General features: G+C 50.1%; 1 protein-coding gene across 3 annotated transcripts in view; it reads left to right on the top strand.

Moving 5' to 3' along the window:
* Window positions 1-20,316, top strand: part of LOC141083287 (estradiol 17 beta-dehydrogenase 5-like) — a 36,257-nt gene that overhangs the window by 10,005 nt on the left and 5,936 nt on the right. For 2 of the 3 annotated variants that reach the window (XM_073567467.1, XM_073567466.1), the window contains exons 2-4: window positions 18,056-18,223; window positions 18,338-18,454; window positions 19,706-19,783. In XM_073567467.1, coding sequence (XP_073423568.1) covers window positions 18,056-18,223; window positions 18,338-18,454; window positions 19,706-19,783 — 363 coding nt within the window. The remainder of the gene's footprint in view (window positions 1-18,055; window positions 18,224-18,337; window positions 18,455-19,705; window positions 19,784-20,316) is intronic. The other variant, XM_073567468.1, reaches the window with a different exon arrangement.

The raw sequence follows: 20,316 nt of genomic DNA, 5'->3' as shown, positions 1-20,316 counted from the left end.
AATATCCCACATCATCCCGTCAGCCAGAGCCACCGGACTACTACCACTAATATCCCACATCATCCCGTCAGCCAGAGCCACCGGACTACTACCACTGATATCCCACATCATCCCGTCAGCCACAGCCACCGGACTACTACCCATAATATCCCACATCATCCCGTCAGCCAGAGCCACCGGACTACTACCACTAATATCCCACATCATCCCGTCAGCCAGAGCCACCGGACTACTACCACTGATATCCCACATCATCCCGTCAGCCACAGCCACCGGACTACTACCCATAATATCCCACATCATCCCGTCAGCCAGAGCCACCGGACTACTACCACTAATATCCCACATCATCCCGTCAGCCGGATCCATCGGACTACTCCCCCTAATATCCCACATCATCGCGTCAGCCTGAGCCACCGGACTACTACCACTAATATCCCACATCATCCCGTCAGCCAGAGACACCGGACTTCTCCCCCTAATATCCCACATCATCCCGTCAGCCAGAGCTACCGGACTGCTACTGCTAATATCCCACATCATCCCGTCAGCCAGAGCCACCGGACTACTACCCCTAATATCCCACATCATCCCGTCAGCCAGAGGCACCGGACTACTCCCCCTAATATCCCACATCATCCCGTCAGCCAGAGCCACCGGACTACTACCCCTAATATCCCACATCATCCCATCAGCCAGAGCCACCGGACTACTACCCCTAATATCCCACATCATCCCGTCAGCCAGAGCTACCGGACTACTACCCCTAATATCCCACATCATCCCATCAGCCAGAGCCACCGGACTTCTCCCCCTAATATCCCACATCATCCCGTCAGCCAGAGCTACCGGACTACTACCACTAATATCCCACATCATCCCGTCACAGCCGTCGGACTACTACCCCTAATATCCCACATCATCCCATCAGCCAGAGCCACCGGACTACTACCCCTAATATCCCACATCATCCCATCAGCCAGAGCCACCGGACTTCTCCCCCTAATATCCCACATCATCCCGTCAGCCAGAGCCACCGGACTACTACCCCTAATATCCCACATCATCCCATCAGCCAGAGCCACCGGACTACTACCCCTAATATCCCACATCATCCCGTCAGCCAGAGCCACCGGACTACTACCCCTAATATCCCACATCATCCCGTCAGCCAGAGCCACCGGACTACTACCCCTAATATCCCACATCATCCTTTCAGCCAGAGCCACCGGACTACTACCACTAATATCCCACATCATCCCGTCAGCCAGAGCCACCGGACTACTACCACTAATATCCCACATCATCCCGTCAGCCAGAGCCACCGGACTACTACCCCTAATATCCCACATCATCCCGTCAGCCAGAGCCACCGGACTACTCCCTCTAATATCCCACATCATCCCGTCAGCCAGAGCCACCGGACTACTACCCCTAATATCCCACATCATCCCGTCAGCCAGAGCCACCGGACTTCTCCCCCTAATATCCCACATCATCCCGTCAGCCAGAGCCACCGGACTACTCCCCCTAATATCCCACATCACCCCATCAGCCAGAGCCACCGGACTACTACCCCTAATATCCCACATCATCCCATCAGCCAGAGCCACCGGACTACTACCCCTAATATCCCACATCATCCCGTCAGCCAGAGCCACCGGACTACTCCCCCTAATATCCCACATCATCCCGTCAGCCAGAGCCACCGGACTACTCCCCCTAATATCCCACATCATCCCGTCAGCCAGAGCTACCGGACTACTACCCCTAATCTCCCATAACATCCCGTCAGCAAGAGCCACCGGACTACTACCCCTAATATCCCACATCATCCCGTCAGCCAGAGCCACCGGACTACTACCACTAATATCCCACATCATCCCGTCAGCCAGAGCTACCGGACTACTACCCCTAATATCCCACATCATCCCGTCAGTCAGAGCCACCGGACTACTACCCCTAATATCCCACATCATCCCATCAGCCAGAGCCACCGGACCACTACCCCTAATATCCCACATCATCCCGTCAGCCAGAGCCACCGGACAACTACCCCTAATATCCCACATCATCCCATCAGCCAGAGCCACCGGACTACTGCCACTAATATCCCACATCATCCCGTCAGCCAGAGCCACCGGACTACTACCCATAATATCCCACATCATCACATCAGCCAGAGCCACCGGACTACTACCACTAATATCCCACATCATCCCGTCAGCCAGAGCTACCGGACTACTACCCCTAATATCCCACATCATCCCGTCAGCCAGAGCCATCGGACTACTACCCCTAATATCCCACATCATCCCGTCAGCCAGAGCCACCGGACTACTACCCATAATATCCCACATCATCACATCAGCCAGAGCCACCGGACCACTACCCCTAATATCCCACATCATCCCATCAGCCAGAGCCACCGGACTACTACCCCTAATATCCCACATCATCCCATCAGCCAGAGCCACCGGACTACTACCCCTAATATCCCACATCGTCCCGTCAGCCAGAGCCACCGGACTACTACCCCTAAAGTCCCACATCGTCCCGTCAGCCAGAGCCACCGGACTACTACCACTAATATCCCACATCATCCCATCAGCCAGAGCCACCGGACTATTACCCCTAATATCCCACATCATCCCGTCAGCCAGAGCCACCGGACTACTACCCCTAATATCCCACATGATCCCATCAGCCAGAGCCACCGGACTACTACCCCTAATATCCCACATCATCCCGTCAGTCAGAGCCACCGGACTACTACCACTAATATCCCACATCATCCCGTCAGCCGGACCCATCAGACTACTCCCCCTAATATCCCACATCATCCCGTCAGCCAGAGCCACCGGACTACTAACCCTAATATTCCACATCATCCCGTCAGCCAGAGGCACCGGAATACTACCCCTAATATCCCACATCATCCGGTCAGCCAGAGCCACCGGACTTCTCCCCCTAATATCCCACATCATCCTGTCAGCCAGAGCCACCGGACTTCTCCCCCTAATATCCCACATCATCCCATCAGCCAGAGCCACCGGACTACTAACCCTAATATTCCACATCATCCCGTCAGCCAGAGGCACCGGAATACTACCCCTAATATCCCACATCATCCGGTCAGCCAGAGCCACTGGACTTCTCCCCCTAATATCCCACATCATCCCGTCAGCCAGAGCCACCGGACTTCTCCCCCTAATATCCCACATCATCTCGTCAGCCAGAGCCATCGGACTACTACCCCTAATATCCCACATCATCCCATCAGCCGGAGCCACCGGACTACTACCACTAATATCCCACATCATCCCGTCACAGCCGTCGGACTACTACCCTTAATATTCCACATCATCCCGTCAGCCAGAGCCACCGGACTTCTCCCCCTAATATCCCACATCATCCTGTCAGCCAGAGCTACCGGACTACTACCACTAATATCCCACATCATCCCGTCAGCCAGAGCCACCGGACTACTACCCCTAATATCCCACATCATCCCATCAGCCAGAGCCACCGGACTACTACCACTAATATCCCACATCATCCCGTCAGCCAGAGCCACCGGACTACTACCCCTAATATCCCACATCATCCCGTCAGCCAGAGCCACCGGACTACTCCCTCTAATATCCCACATCATCCCGTCAGCCAGAGCCACCGGACTACTACCCCTAATATCCCACATCATCCCGTCAGCCAGAGCCACCGGACAACTACCCCTAATATCCCACATCATCCCATCAGCCAGAGCCACCGGACTACTACCCCTAATATCCCACATCATCCCGTCAGCCAGAGCCACCGGACTACTCCCCCTAATATCCCACAACATCCCGTCAGCCAGAGCCACCGGACTACTACCCCTAATATCCCACATCATCCCGTCAGCCAGAGCCACCGGACTACTACCACTAATATCCCACATCATCCCGTCAGCCAGAGCTACCGGACTACTACCCCTAATATCCCACATCATCCCGTCAGCCAGAGCCACCGGACTACTACCACTAATATCCCACATCATCCCGTCACCCAGAGCCACCGGACTACTACCACTAATATCCCACATCATCCCGTCAGCCAGAGACACCGGACTTCTCCCCCTAATATCCCACATCATCCCGTCAGCCAGAGCTACCGGACTGCTACTGCTAATATCCCACATCATCCCGTCAGCCAGAGCCACCGGACTACTACCCCTAATATCCCACATCATCCCGTCAGCCAGAGGCACCGGACTACTCCCCCTAATATCCCACATCATCCCGTCAGCCAGAGCCACCGGACTACTACCCCTAATATCCCACATCATCCCATCAGCCAGAGCCACCGGACTACTACCCCTAATATCCCGCATCATCCCGTCAGCCAGAGCTACCGGACTACTACCCCTAATATCCCACATCATCCCATCAGCCAGAGCCACCGGACTTCTCCCCCTAATATCCCACATCATCCCGTCAGCCAGAGCTACCGGACTACTACCACTAATATCCCACATCATCCCGTCACAGCCGTCGGACTACTACCCCTAATATCCCACATCATCCCATCAGCCAGAGCCACCGGACTACTACCCCTAATATCCCACATCATCCCATCAGCCAGAGCCACCGGACTTCTCCCCCTAATATCCCACATCATCCCGTCAGCCAGAGCCACCGGACTACTACCCCTAATATCCCACATCATCCCATCAGCCAGAGCCACCGGACTACTACCCCTAATATCCCACATCATCCCGTCAGCCAGAGCCACCGGACTACTACCCCTAATATCCCACATCATCCCGTCAGCCAGAGCCACCGGACTACTACCCCTAATATCCCACATCATCCCATCAGCCAGAGCCACCGGACTTCTCCCCCTAATATCCCACAGCATCCCGTCAGCCAGAGCTACCGGACTACTACCCCTAATATCCCACATCATCCCGTCAGCCAGAGCCACCGGACTACTACCACTAATATCCCACATAATCCCGTCAGCCAGAGCCACCGGACTACTACCCCTAATATCCCACAACATCCCATCAGCCAGAGGCACCGGACTACTCCTCCTAATATCCCACATCATCCCGTCAGCCAGAGCCACCGGACTACTACCCCTAATATCCCACATCATCCCGTCAGCCAGAGCCACCGGACTACTACCCCTAATATCCCACATCATCCCGTCAGCCAGAGCCACCAGACTACTACCCCTAATATCCCACATCATCCCGTCAGCCAGAGCCACCGGACTACTACCCCTAATATCCCACATCATCCCGTCAGCCAGAGCCACCAGACTACTACCCCTAATATCCCACATCATCCCGTCAGCCAGAGCCACCGGACTACTACCCCTATTATCCCACATCATCCCATCAGCCAGAGCCACCGGACTACTACCCCTAATATCCCACATCATCCCGTCAGCCAGAGCCACCGGACTACTACCCCTAATATCCCACATCATCCCGTCAGCCAGAGCCACCGGACTACTACCCCTAATATCCCACATCATCCCATCAGCCAGAGCCACCGGACTACTACCACTAATATCCCACATCATCCCGTCAGCCAGAGCCACCGGACTACTACCCCTAATATCCCACATCATCCCGTCAGCCAGAGCCACCGGACTACTACCACTAATATCCCACATCATCCCATCAGCCAGAGCCACCGGACTACTACCCCTAATATCCCACATCATCCCATCAGCCAGAGCCACCGGACTACTACCCCTAATATCCCACATCATCCCATCAGCCAGAGCCACCGGACTACTACCACTAATATCCCACATCATCCCATCAGTCAGAGTCACCGGACTACTACCACTAATATCCCACATCATCCCGTCAGCCAGAGCCACCGGACTACTACCCCTAATATCCCACATCAACCCCTCAGCCAGAGCCACCGGACTACTACCACTAATATCCCACATCATCCCGTCAGCCAGAGCCACCAGACTACTACCACTAATATCCCACATCATCCCCTCAGCCAGAGCCACTGGACTACTACCACTAATATCCCACATTATCCCATCAGCCAGAGCCACCGGACTACTACCCCTAATATCCCACATCATCCCCTCAGCCAGAGCCACCGGACTACTACCCCTAATATCCCACATCATCCCCTCAGCCAGAGCCACCGGACTACTACCACTAATATCCCACATTATCCCATCAGCCAGAGCCACCGGACTACTACCCCTAATATCCCACATCATCCCATCAGTCAGAGTCACCGGACTACTACCCCTAATATCCCACATCATCCCGTCAGCCAGAGCCACCGGACTACTACCCCTAATATCCCACATCGTCCCGTCAGCCAGAGCCACCGGACTACTACCACTAATATCCCACATCATCCCGTCAGCCAGAGCCACCGGACTACTACCACTGATATCCCACATCATCCCGTCAGCCACAGCCACCGGACTACTACCCATAATATCCCACATCATCCCGTCAGCCAGAGCCACCGGACTACTACCACTAATATCCCACATCATCCCGTCAGCCGGATCCATCGGACTACTCCCCCTAATATCCCACATCATCGCGTCAGCCTGAGCCACCGGACTACTACCACTAATATCCCACATCATCCCGTCAGCCAGAGACACCGGACTTCTCCCCCTAATATCCCACATCATCCCGTCAGCCAGAGCTACCGGACTGCTACTGCTAATATCCCACATCATCCCGTCAGCCAGAGCCACCGGACTACTACCCCTAATATCCCACATCATCCCGTCAGCCAGAGGCACCGGACTACTCCCCCTAATATCCCACATCATCCCGTCAGCCAGAGCCACCGGACTACTACCCCTAATATCCCACATCATCCCATCAGCCAGAGCCACCGGACTACTACCCCTAATATCCCGCATCATCCCGTCAGCCAGAGCTACCGGACTACTACCCCTAATATCCCACATCATCCCATCAGCCAGAGCCACCGGACTTCTCCCCCTAATATCCCACATCATCCCGTCAGCCAGAGCTACCGGACTACTACCACTAATATCCCACATCATCCCGTCACAGCCGTCGGACTACTACCCCTAATATCCCACATCATCCCATCAGCCAGAGCCACCGGACTACTACCCCTAATATCCCACATCATCCCATCAGCCAGAGCCACCGGACTTCTCCCCCTAATATCCCACATCATCCCGTCAGCCAGAGCCACCGGACTACTACCCCTAATATCCCACATCATCCCATCAGCCAGAGCCACCGGACTACTACCCCTAATATCCCACATCATCCCGTCAGCCAGAGCCACCGGACTACTACCCCTAATATCCCACATCATCCCGTCAGCCAGAGCCACCGGACTACTACCCCTAATATCCCACATCATCCCATCAGCCAGAGCCACCGGACTTCTCCCCCTAATATCCCACAGCATCCCGTCAGCCAGAGCTACCGGACTACTACCCCTAATATCCCACATCATCCCGTCAGCCAGAGCCACCGGACTACTACCACTAATATCCCACATAATCCCGTCAGCCAGAGCCACCGGACTACTACCCCTAATATCCCACAACATCCCATCAGCCAGAGGCACCGGACTACTCCTCCTAATATCCCACATCATCCCGTCAGCCAGAGCCACCGGACTACTACCCCTAATATCCCACATCATCCCGTCAGCCAGAGCCACCGGACTACTACCCCTAATATCCCACATCATCCCCTCAGCCAGAGCCACCGGACTACTACCCCTAATATCCCACATCATCCCATCAGCCAGAGCCACCGGACTTCTCCCTCTAATATCCCACATCATCCCGTCAGCCAGAGCTACCGGACTACTACCCCTAATATCCCACATCATCCCATCAGCCAGAGCCACCGGACTACTACCACTAATATCCCACATAATCCCGTCAGCCAGAGCCACCGGACTACTACCCCTAATATCCCACATCATCCCGTCAGCCAGAGCCACCAGACTACTACCCCTAATATCCCACATCATCCCGTCAGCCAGAGCCACCGGACTACTACCCCTATTATCCCACATCATCCCATCAGCCAGAGCCACCGGACTACTACCCCTAATATCCCACATCATCCCATCAGCCAGAGCCACCGGACTACTACCACTAATATCCCACATAATCCCGTCAGCCAGAACTACCGGACTACTACTGCTAATATCCCACATCATCCCATCAGTCAGAGTCACCGGACTACTACCACTAATATCCCACATCATCCCGTCAGCCAGAGCCACCGGACTACTACCCCTAATATCCCACATCATCCCATCAGCCAGAGCCACCGGACTACTACCACTAATATCCCACATCATCCCGTCAGCCAGAGCCACCGGACTACTACCCCTAATATCCCACATCATCCCGTCAGCCAGAGCCACCGGACCTACTACCCCTAATATCCCACATCATCCCATCAGCCAGAGCCACCGGACTACTACCACTAATATCCCACATCATCCCGTCAGCCAGAGCCACCGGACTACTACCCCTAATATCCCACATCATCCCGTCAGCCAGAGCCACCGGACTACTACCACTAATATCCCACATCATCCCATCAGCCAGAGCCACCGGACTACTACCCCTAATATCCCACATCATCCCATCAGCCAGAGCCACCGGACTACTACCCCTAATATCCCACATCATCCCATCAGCCAGAGCCACCGGACTACTACCACTAATATCCCACATCATCCCATCAGTCAGAGTCACCGGACTACTACCACTAATATCCCACATCATCCCGTCAGCCAGAGCCACCGGACTACTACCCCTAATATCCCACATCAACCCCTCAGCCAGAGCCACCGGACTACTACCACTAATATCCCACATCATCCCGTCAGCCAGAGCCACCAGACTACTACCACTAATATCCCACATCATCCCCTCAGCCAGAGCCACTGGACTACTACCACTAATATCCCACATTATCCCATCAGCCAGAGCCACCGGACTACTACCCCTAATATCCCACATCATCCCCTCAGCCAGAGCCACCGGACTACTACCCCTAATATCCCACATCATCCCCTCAGCCAGAGCCACCGGACTACTACCACTAATATCCCACATTATCCCATCAGCCAGAGCCACCGGACTACTACCCCTAATATCCCACATCATCCCATCAGTCAGAGTCACCGGACTACTACCCCTAATATCCCACATCATCCCGTCAGCCAGAGCCACCGGACTACTACCCCTAATATCCCACATCGTCCCGTCAGCCAGAGCCACCGGACTACTACCCCTAATATCCCACATTATCCCATCAGCCATAGCCACCGGACTACTACCACTAATATCCCACATCATCCCTTCAGCCAGAGCCATCGGACTACAACCCCTAATATCCCACATCATCCCATCAGCCAGAGCCACTGGACTACTACCACTAATATCCCACATCATCCTGTCAGCCAGAGCCACCGGACTACTACCCCTAATATCCCACATCATCCCGTCAGAGCCAACATTGTCAGGTTGGTGCTGTTACACTGATTAAAATGATACCTGGGTTGGAGAAATCCGTTTTGTTTCTTTTTTTAATCTGTGTTTGAATTTTTTAAGTTAATGAGATGCTTCATGCCAGACAAAGAGAAGTTCCTGATACTGGGCTCCCCCTGCAGTCTGTGTCAGAGGGTGGTCTGTGCAGCACAGTAATAAATTGTGTTATTTCCAGCTTTATAGAAGGACAATAACACCATAGAAATGATAAGAATAATAGGCCTCAGTTACCACAACTGTCTACAAGGAAACCTGTTGCTCATAGCATCCTATCACAGCTCAGCTTTCATCTTTTAAACAGCTCTGGTGAAATTAAAGATGCTTAGTGATTGGTTGCAACACAGGCAGTGTAAGAAGATGTGCCTATGAAATATATATATATTAGATATACAGTATAACTATATATATATATATACAGTGGGGCAAAAAAGTATTTAGTCAGTCAGCAATAGTGCAAGTTCCACCACTTAAAAATATGAGAGGCGTCTGTAATTTACATCATAGGTAGACCTCAACTATGGGAGACAAACTGAGAAAAAAAAATCCAGAAAATCACATTGTCTGTTTTTTTTTCATTTTATTTGCATATTATGGTGGAAAATAAGTATTTGGTCAGAAACAAGCAAACAAGATTTCTGGCTCTCACAGACCTGTAACTTCTTCTTTAAGAGTCTCCTCTTTCCTCCACTCATTACCTGTAGTAATGGCACCTGTTTAAACTTGTTATCAGTATAAAAAGACACCTGTGCACACCCTCAAACAGTCTGACTCCAAACTCCACTATGGTGAAGACCAAAGAGCTGTCAAAGGACACCAGAAACAAAATTGTAGCCCTGCACCAGGCTGGGAATACTGATTCTGCAATAGCCAACCAGCTTGGAGTGAAGATATCAACTGTGGGAGCAATAATTAGAAAATGGAAGACATACAAGACCACTGATAATCTCCCTCGATCTGGTGCTCCACGCAAAATCCCATCCCGTGGGGTCAGAATGATCACAAGAATGGTGAGCAAAAATCCCAGAACCAAGCGGGGGGACCTAGTGAATGAACTGCAGAGAGCTGGGACCAATGTAACAAGGCCTACCATAAGTAACACACTACGCCACCATGGACTCAGATCCTGCAGTGCCAGACGTGTCCCACTGCTTAAGCCTGTACATGTCCGGGCCCGTCTGAAGTTTGCTAGAGAGCATTTGGATGATCCAGAGGAGTTTTGGGAGAATGTCCTATGGTCTGATGAAAGCAAACTGGAACTGTTTGGTAGAAACACAACTTGTCGTGTTTGGAGGAAAAAGAATACTGAGTTGCATCCATCAAACACCATACCTACTGTAAAGCATGGTGGTGGAAACATCATGCTTTGGGGCTGTTTCTCTGCAAAGGGGCCAGGACGACTGATCCGGGTACATGAAAGAATGAATGGGGCCATGTATCGTGAGATTTTGAGTGCAAACCTCCTTCCATCAGCAAGGGCATTGAAGATGAAACGTGGCTGGGTCTTTCAACATGACAATGATCCAAAGCACACCGCCAGGGCAACGAAGGAGTAGCTTCGTAAGAAGCATTGCAAGGTCCTGGAGTGGCCTAGCCAGTCTCCAGATCTCAACCCTATAGAAAACCTTTGGAGGGAGTTGAAAGTCCGTGTTGCCAAGCGAAAAGCCAAAAACATCACTGCTCTAGAGGAGATCTGCATGGAGGAATGGGCCAACATACCAACAACAGTGTGTGGCAACCTTGTGAAGACTTACAGAAAACGTTTGACCTCTGTCATTGCCAACAAAGGATATATCACAAAGTATTGAGATTAAATTTTGTTTCTGACCAAATACTTATTTTCCACCATAATATGCAAATAAAATGAAAAAAAAACAGACAATGTGATTTTCTGGATTTTTTTTTCTCAGTTTGTCTCCCATAGTTGAGGTCTACCTATGATGTAAATTACAGACGCCTCTCATCTTTTTAAGTGGTGGAACTTGCACTATTGCTGACTGACTAAATACTTTTTTGCCCCACTGTATATATATATATATATATTATACGGGGCTTTGCATGTGGAGTGGGCGGGGCTATGTGGAGTGGGTGTGGCTTGATACATACACACATACACAAATGCATACATACACTCATTTTTTTATATATATATATATATATAGATTTATTTATAGCACAGGTGCCAACTGATGAATACTCCTTGCTACAGAACCACTCAGCACCCAGAATATGTTGTGCAGTTATATGTATATATAATAGGTTCCATGTGAGATGCATGTCCCTAATGTATCAGCAGTGTCCACCCTCCCCCCACCTTTGTAATTCCCACAGTAAACATACGCAGGCTCCGGCCACCTGCTGCTTTTGTAATGCATGTCTGGCCTGATGTTTGTCTCCTGGCCGGCCCTCTGTATCTGTGTGATATATTCTGTGTCCTGTGAGTAAAGTGTTGTCAGACTGGAAATACATGGAGAAGCAGTGATCTTTTATATGCGCCCATGCACTCAGAGGAATTCCAGCCAGCGTCATTCATTCAGACTCCAGCCAACGCAGAGCGGACCTCCGAAAACACGGGGTGGTACTGATAGAGGTACCCCAGCTTGGAAGACCCCGTTACACTGGTGGCAGACAGCGGGATTTGATACCCCTTCTACAGGAGGAAAGGAATGAATGGAAAATAACTACCAGAAGTTAAAGAGGACTACATTAAAAGATCTGGTGGAAGCCCGAGGGTTGATCGCCAGCAACAAAACAAAAGCGGATTTGATAGCAGCCATCATGGAACACGACAGTGCAGCGCCCCCCAATGTGAATGTGGAGGAGACCGAATTCCAGAGGGAGGTAAAGAACAGACAGGCGTTCTATGGCCCAAACCCTGCAGTAGAGATCATACGAGAGGTGATGGCTGATGTGCGTACTGATCTGAAGGAAAAGATGGCCGAGCGGACCAGGATAGAGCTAGCCAAGATGAAAATGGCAGAGCGGACCAAAGTGGAGCTGGCCAAGATGGAGATGGCTCAGCTGAGAGAGGAGAGTCAGCGAGCAGGGGAGCTCTGGCCTTCGACCAGGTACCTTCAACAGTAAGCCACCAAAAGATCCAGTACAATGCCTTCCAACAGTTGGGGGAGGCAGAGGAAGACATTGAAGGCTTTCTGCAGGACTTTGAGCGGCAGTGTACCCTTCATCAAGTAAAGCCGGAGGAACGGGTTCAGATTCTGGCCAGCAAGCTGACAGGCCGGGCAGCGGACGCCTATCGCACGGTACCTGATGAGGACTGTATGGACTATGAGTGGATCAAAGAAGTGATCTTGGCCCGGTATGCGCTGACACCAGAGGCCTACTGCCAAAAGTTCCGCGGACTTATAAAACGCGTAACCGATACCCACGCTGAATGGGCCTGTAAATTACGGCGGTCACTGCTACAGTGGGTACAAGGGAGCCAAGCAACCACTAAGGAGGATGTCCTCCAGCTCTTCCTGTTAGAACGATTCTTTAATGGACTAAACCCCGAGACACAGGACTGGCTTCGGGACAGGCGGCCAACGACTCTTGAGGAAGCCGCTCGTCTGGCCGATGAACATCATGATGCCAGGAGGCCTCAGTTCTCCGGATCAAAGGTGGTCACTAGTGGCCCGCCCATGGACCTGGAGGGCCCCAAACCACCGAAGATTGTAGGGGGACCAGCTAGAAACCCGGACTACCACAGTCTCCCTGGGGCGCGATGCCACACCTGCCGTCAGCTGGGCCACCTGCAAAGACAATGCCCCAAGCGGACTCAGCATACCCAGTGGCCAAAGGCGGGAATAGCTACCTTTAGCCGGGCTGCTGTACACTGCTACCAAGGCGAAGCTGACCCGGCATTGGGGGCTACAACTAACCAAGGGGGGAAGAGATGGAGGAAGTGCTGCATGAAGTAGACCCGGTGCAGGCAGCCCGGGCAGATAATCGACAACAGCATCGAGAGGTCGCGTGGGTTAATGAGAAACGTATGCAGGGACTAAGAGATTCCGGAGCAACTTTGACCCTTGTGAAGCCTCATCTTGTCCGGGACCAAGAGAAGACGGACCGGACAGTGGCAGTCCGTGTAGCAGGGGGAGCCATACATCGACTACCCACTGCCAGGATTCACCTGAACTGGGGAGTCGGGGATGGCCTTGTTGAGGTCGGCTTGATGGAGGATTTGCCTGCAGACGTCTTGCTGGGAAATGACTTGGGTCCCATGTTGTCTGCATTCTCGGTGGCCCCTCTGGCTGAGACCTATCCTGTGACCACCCAGAGACAAGCTCGAGCTGTGGAGGCGGAATCACACTCAGAGGAGGCCCAGGTAAGACATCCCAGCCCTGCACGTATTCCCATAGCCAGACACATTTCTTGGGCCACCCCAGATGAATTTAAGAGGGAGTTACTTGAGGATCCTTCATTGGAGGGATATCGTGGGAAGGCACAGGAGGGGAGAGGAGTACTAGAAGGGGAACAGTTTGTATGGAAGCAGGGACTCCTCTACTGGATCACAGAGCAGCACCACACAGGGACGAGCCCCACTATAAAACAACAGCTGGTAGTTCCCAAGAAGTATAGGCAGGAGCTACTGCGAATCTCTCATGATATACCCTTGGCAGGGCACTTCTGCGTCAGTCGCACCAGGCATCGTCTGACACAAAACTTCTTTTGGCCGGGGGTAACATATGATGTTTGTCAGTACTACCAGACCTGTGACAGTTGTCAGCGCATTGGCAAGAGGGGGGATCGATGCAAGGCCAAATTACGCCCCCTCCCCATTGTGGAGGAACCATTTAGCCGAGTAGCGGTCAATTTGATAGGGCCGTTAGCCAAACCCAGTCCGTCCGGGAAAAAGTATATATTGACAGTGGTAGATTATGCCACACGGTATCCAGAGGTGGTTGCATTGCCTAACATACTGGCAGAGACGGTGGCGGCCGCCCTGCTCCAGGTTTTCTCACGGGTTGGATTTCCCCGGGAGATTATCTCGGACCAGGGTACCCAGTTTACAGCAGAGGTGACCAACCAACTGTGGATGCTGTGTGGCGTAAAGTCCATTAGAAGCGCCCCGTACCACCTGCAAACCAATGGGTTGTGTGAACGCTTTAACGGGACATTAAAACAGCTCATTGGTACTTTTAACAGGACCTACAGGGACTGGGAGAAATTCTTGCCACACCTCCTGTTTGCCTATCGGGAGGTTCCCCAAGAATCCACGGGGTTCTCCCCATTCGAGCTGGTATACGGGAGACGGGTAAGGGGACCCCTAGACTTAGTGCTGGAACACTGGGAAGGAGAGGGCCTCATAGAATGGTACCTATTGGACCCTATGTGCTGGAGTTCCGGGACCGCCTACAGGAGCTGACTCAGGCTGTACATGAGAAAATGCAGGCGACCCAGCGGCGCTAGCGCATATGGTACGATCGGAGGGCCAGAGAGCGCACCTTGGAAATAGGACAGAAGGTCCTGGTGTTAGAGCCCACTAAGCAGAATAAGTTTCAAGCTGCATGGCAGGGGCCCTACCAGGTAGTGGGGAAAATAGCCGACACAACCTATAATGTCGCCGATTGTGACGACCCCAGGGTTATCCGCATGTTCCACGTGAATATGCTGAAGCCCTGCCGGGAGCGCCCTGAAGAGGTAGTGGCCATCTGTGCACCTGAAGCAGAGGATTTAGCCGGACTTCCCTTGCCGGATGTCTTAGGGGAAAGGACTCAGTCTAAAACATGGGACCAGGTACACTTGGGTGAAGACCTAGGCCCCTGGGAGAGACAGCAGGCGGAGGCGTTGTTGAGGCTGCAACAGAGGATGTTTTCAGAGAGACCGGGGTACACTCGCCTGGCACAACACAAGGTTGAGACCCAGGATCAGACCCCCCTGCGACAAAACCCCTTCCGCGTCCCTGAGTCTGTACGAGAGGGGATGCGACAAGAGATACAAGAGATGTTGCGTTTAGGGGTCATTGAAGAGTCAGATAGTCCCTGGGCATACCCCGTAGTGTTAGTGCCCAAGAAGGATGGGACTACATGGTTTTGTGTAGACTATCGTAAGCTCAATGAGAAAACAGTGACGGATGCATACCCCATGCCGCGTGTGGATGAGTTGTTAGACCGGCTGGCGGGGGCAAAGTATTTGACCACCATCGATTTATGCAAAGGCTACTGGCAGATTCCCCTTAGTCCTGACGCTATTCCCAAGTCGGCATTTGTCACCCCGTTCGGCTTATTCCAGTTTCGAGTTATGCCATTCGGGATGAAGAATGCCTCGGCGACCTTCCAAAGGCTGGCTGACTGGCTTCTGGATGGTCTCCAGGACTATGCTTGTGCCTACCTGGACGACATCGCCATCTACAGTGCGACATGGGAAGAGCATCTAAATCACCTAGAAACAGTACTGGACAGGATCCACCAGGCCGGAATCACCCTGAACCCAAACAAGTGTCACGTGGGCAAAGGAGAGGTTCAGTATTTAGGGCATTGGGTGGGAAGTGGGAAACAGCGACCAGAACCAGCCAAGATTGAGGCCATAGCCAAGTGGCCCATGCCACGCACTAAAACCCAGGTCATGGCGTTTCTAGGGACAGCGGGGTATTACAGGAAATTCGTTCCCAATTACAGCAGCGTAGCCAAGCCCCTCACTGATTTGACCCGTAAGAACCAACCCCGCCAGGTAACCTGGACCTCAGAGTGTGAGGAAGCCTTCCGTCAACTATAGGACCCCCTCACCAATACCCCTGTATTGGCCGCACCCGATCCAACTACATGTTTCCTAGTTCATACAGACGCTTCTATGTTTGGATTGGGGGCAGTTCTGAGCCAAGTCGGGCCGGACGGCCAAGAACATCCGGTAGCTTACTTGAGTCGGAAACTACTGCCCCGTGAAGTAAGCTATGTGGCCATCGAGAAGGAGTGCCTGGCGGTAGTATGGGCACTCAAGAAGTTGCAACCATATTTGTATGGACGACAGTTTTCCCTCCTAACGGACCATAATCCCCTAGTCTGGCTTAATCGGGTCTCTGGAGACAACGCCAGATTGCTGCAGTGGAGTTTAGCCCTACAACCTCTGGACTTCACCATCCACTACAGACCCGGCAAACAAAATGGTAACGCTGATGGACTAAGTCGACAAACGGAACTTGTACCAACCCCATAAACTTCGGTCATCCCCAAACCGATCCGTTGAGGATCAGACTGTGTATGCCGATCGTGTCGCTGAAAAGGGGAGCCGTGTTACAGAACCACTCAGCACCCAGAATATGTTGTGCAGTTATATGTATATATAATAGGTTCCATGTGAGATGCATGTCCCTAATGTATCAGCAGTGTCCGCCCTCCCCCACCTTTGTAATTCCCACAGTAAACATACGCAGGCTTTGGCCACCTGCTGCTTTTGTAATGCATGTCTGGCCTGACGCTTGTCTATTGGCCGGCCCTCTGTATCTGTGTGATATATTCTGTGTCCTGTGAGTAAAGTGTTGTCAGACTGGAAATACATGGAGAAGCAGTGATCTTTTATATGCGCCCATGCACTCAGAGGAATTCCAGCCAGCGTCATTCATTCAGACTCCAGCCAACGCAGAGCGGACCTCCGAAAACACGGGGTGGTACTGATAGAGGTACCCCAGCTTGGAAGACCCCGTTACACTCCTTTCAGCGACTTCTAATCTCGCTGTTATCAGAGACAGTAGGTGTAGGCTGATGGGAGAAGTACTCCCATCAGTGACGCCTCTTTGCCTGGTGGTAAACTTTTTACCGCCGGTCACAGCCGCTGGGACCCGCATCTCTCTGACCGTGAGTAGTAATCTTAACGCCGATCAGAGCCACTGGTGTTTTTCGTGCTGTCATGCAGATGACAGCATGGAAAATTTGCAATGTTCGGGGTGCTGAACCCAAACAGTAACATGGGCTTCCTGGAGAAGTCCGTGTTTGGGGTCCATGGCCGAACAGGAGTTGTTCGGTGCGAACCCTGAACTTTACTATTCGGGTTCGCCCCCTCACTACTTTTGAATCAACGATAATATATTTTAGGAGGTAACCCATTTCCTGGCTCAGAAAAATTGTGGGGTGGCTGATATTTTGTTAGATTTATATGATGTGAATCACCAAAGATTCGGACTTGGAATGTATCGGAATTTTTTTAGACATTCAAAGCAAGTTGGAAAAATTTAGAATCAATTCACACGTGTCTAGAAAATATTACCGCATACTGCTCAAATAATACCAACATACAGTAACCTAGTAAAAAAAACAAATAATACCGCTATCAGGTTTATATTATGACATATATTGGTTATCAGACAGAGGTGCCATTATTTATGTAGCTCATTCTTCATCCTGTGTCATCCTATTGCACACCCCCTAAGGCTCATCCTGAACGTACCGTACTGTTTGCTTCTCAAAAACTGATATAACAAGTCGGAACATCTCCATGTACAACCTTTTTCCTCATCCCTATTAATAACGCATTTGTCCCTTTTCATGGGTTAATTCCTTGGTTTTTTTTGAAGGTTCCCAAGAGTCAAGGGGAGGAATGTGTGAAATTGGCCCTTGATGTTGGCTACCGGCATGTTGACTGTGCATCGATATACGGCAACGAGGTCGAAGTTGGCCGAGCGATCAGGGCAAAGATTGCAGATGGCACCCTGAAGAGGGAAGATGTCTTCTATACCAGCAAGGTGACAATATATTAGGAGTATCTACTGGGTGGATAATTCGAGACAGAACCATGATTTTATAATTGTAGATTACACTGTTAGTATTGACGAATCCTTAATATATGAATTTTTTAGCTATGGTTGACTGACCAAAGTCCTGAACGAGTCCGTCCTGCCCTCGAGAAATCCCTGAGAGATCTAGGGTTCGACTACGTTGACCTGTTCCTCATTCACAACCCTATGGAACTCAAGGTGGGCATCTCTGAAAAATCAATATGGTTTCATATCAAATTTATTTTTTGTGGTTATTTTTCACCCTTTAGTTCTTAAACACCCCTTGAGACTTGTTCATGATCCAATGTTTTTTCAAGCTTGTTAGATGTGGAAGGTGATTTCTAACAGGATTCTTCTAAGATAGAGGCAGAAAAAGCTGAATCATTCCCAGCCTAGGAAAATAATAGCTCAAATGATTTCTGTAAAGACCTAAAACATAAATATTACTCAATATGAATGAAATTGTGTTGACATTTGTGAATAAGCAGAACCTAGCGAAATCAAGCAATTTAAGATTCACTTTGCGCTACTCACTCAAAATGGTTGGAATTTTACAAATCGCTGAGAAAGCTCACATGGTCATGGGTGAAGCGGACGTAATGCTTGACAGCTATCATATCATATGGAATTGAACAGACAATCATGAAGGACTACCATAAGCCAGTATAAAAGCAGAAGCAGGAAATGCAGCAGCCAATTTGCTTTTATTCTGGATAGTGAGAGAAAGTCACGGCTGAGCAAGAAAGATAGAAATGGAATGCCATAAAACATTGAAGAAACTGAACAGATAAGTAAAGAACAGTTGCAATCTGTTTACCCATAGTCATATATATGCGGAAGACACTTTTAATTATGTATTTACTTTAAAAATCATAAAAAGGGTTGGATTCAGTCCTAGGAAACCTCAGCGTGTTAAACACATGTTTTCAGGGCAATTTGGATGCTTTTCTAAAAAAAAAGATTCTGAAAATTGAGCGAGGTTGACAAATTAGAATTTCAAAACATTCTTAATATTAATTAATTATAAGAAAACTGGATGTTTGGTGACTGGACAGATTTAGATGACCAAATTGGAACGGGGTTCCATGGCAAAACAGGTCAAGGGCTAGGCGAGTATAATTTTTTGTAAACCCTTCCCCGGCCCTTTATAGATCAGCAAAATTATTATATACCGTATTGAATCACAAAAAAATCAGATCCAGCCAATCCAAATTATTTTGGAAAATTTGGGGAGAATCTAACTCGTCTCAAACCGAATCTCTCATCTAAAGTAAATGTCACAAAAATTCATTCCAAGAGCATATTTTCTGATGGTGATAATTTCATGATACAGATGCATTTTTCATGATTCGCATTTTTATCCTTTTGTAGTTTTTTTTTGGCATTTTTTAGCGATTTTATTTTCCTATTTCCAATATATTAAATATTTATTTTCTAATTGCTGAAAAGCCAGGTGATGATCGATATCCGACAGATGAAAATGGAAAAGTGATTTATCACAACACGGACATCCGGGATACGTGGAAGGTAGAATGTTTACGGCTATCTTCCCTAAGGATTAAGAAAAGAAAAATTTAAAAAAATTTGCCAAAATCTTTAAAAATAATTGAAAGTGTTGACCTACAGTGGGCACAGAAAGTATTCAGACCCCTTTACATTTTTCAAACTTTGTTTCATTGCAGCCATTTGGTAAATGCTGACTTAAATATGAGTGTCTGAGCAAAGGGTCTGAATACTTATGACCATGTGATATTTCAGTTTTTCTTTTTTAATAAATTTGAAAAATGTCTACATTTCTGTTTTTTTCAGTCAAGATGGGGGGCAGAGTCTACATTAATGAGAAGAAATGAACTTTTTTGAATTTATCAAATGGCTGCAATAAAACAAAGAGTGAAAAATGTAAAGGGGTCTGAATATTTTCCTTACCCATTGTATGGTGAGTCCGCACTATACCTGTATGTGGGTATGTCAACGTTAGGGTATGCCTTGGACACAGAATTCAAAGGAACTAGATATGTTCATAAATACTCAATGAGTCTTGAAATCTACTTGATGTTCCC

Source organism: Dendrobates tinctorius, unplaced genomic scaffold (genome assembly GCF_039654945.1).
Source record: "Dendrobates tinctorius isolate UK_male_01 unplaced genomic scaffold, ASM3965494v1 ptg000020l, whole genome shotgun sequence".
Lineage (NCBI taxonomy): Eukaryota > Metazoa > Chordata > Amphibia > Anura > Dendrobatidae > Dendrobates > Dendrobates tinctorius.
This window is presented reverse-complemented; position numbering and strand designations above follow the sequence as displayed.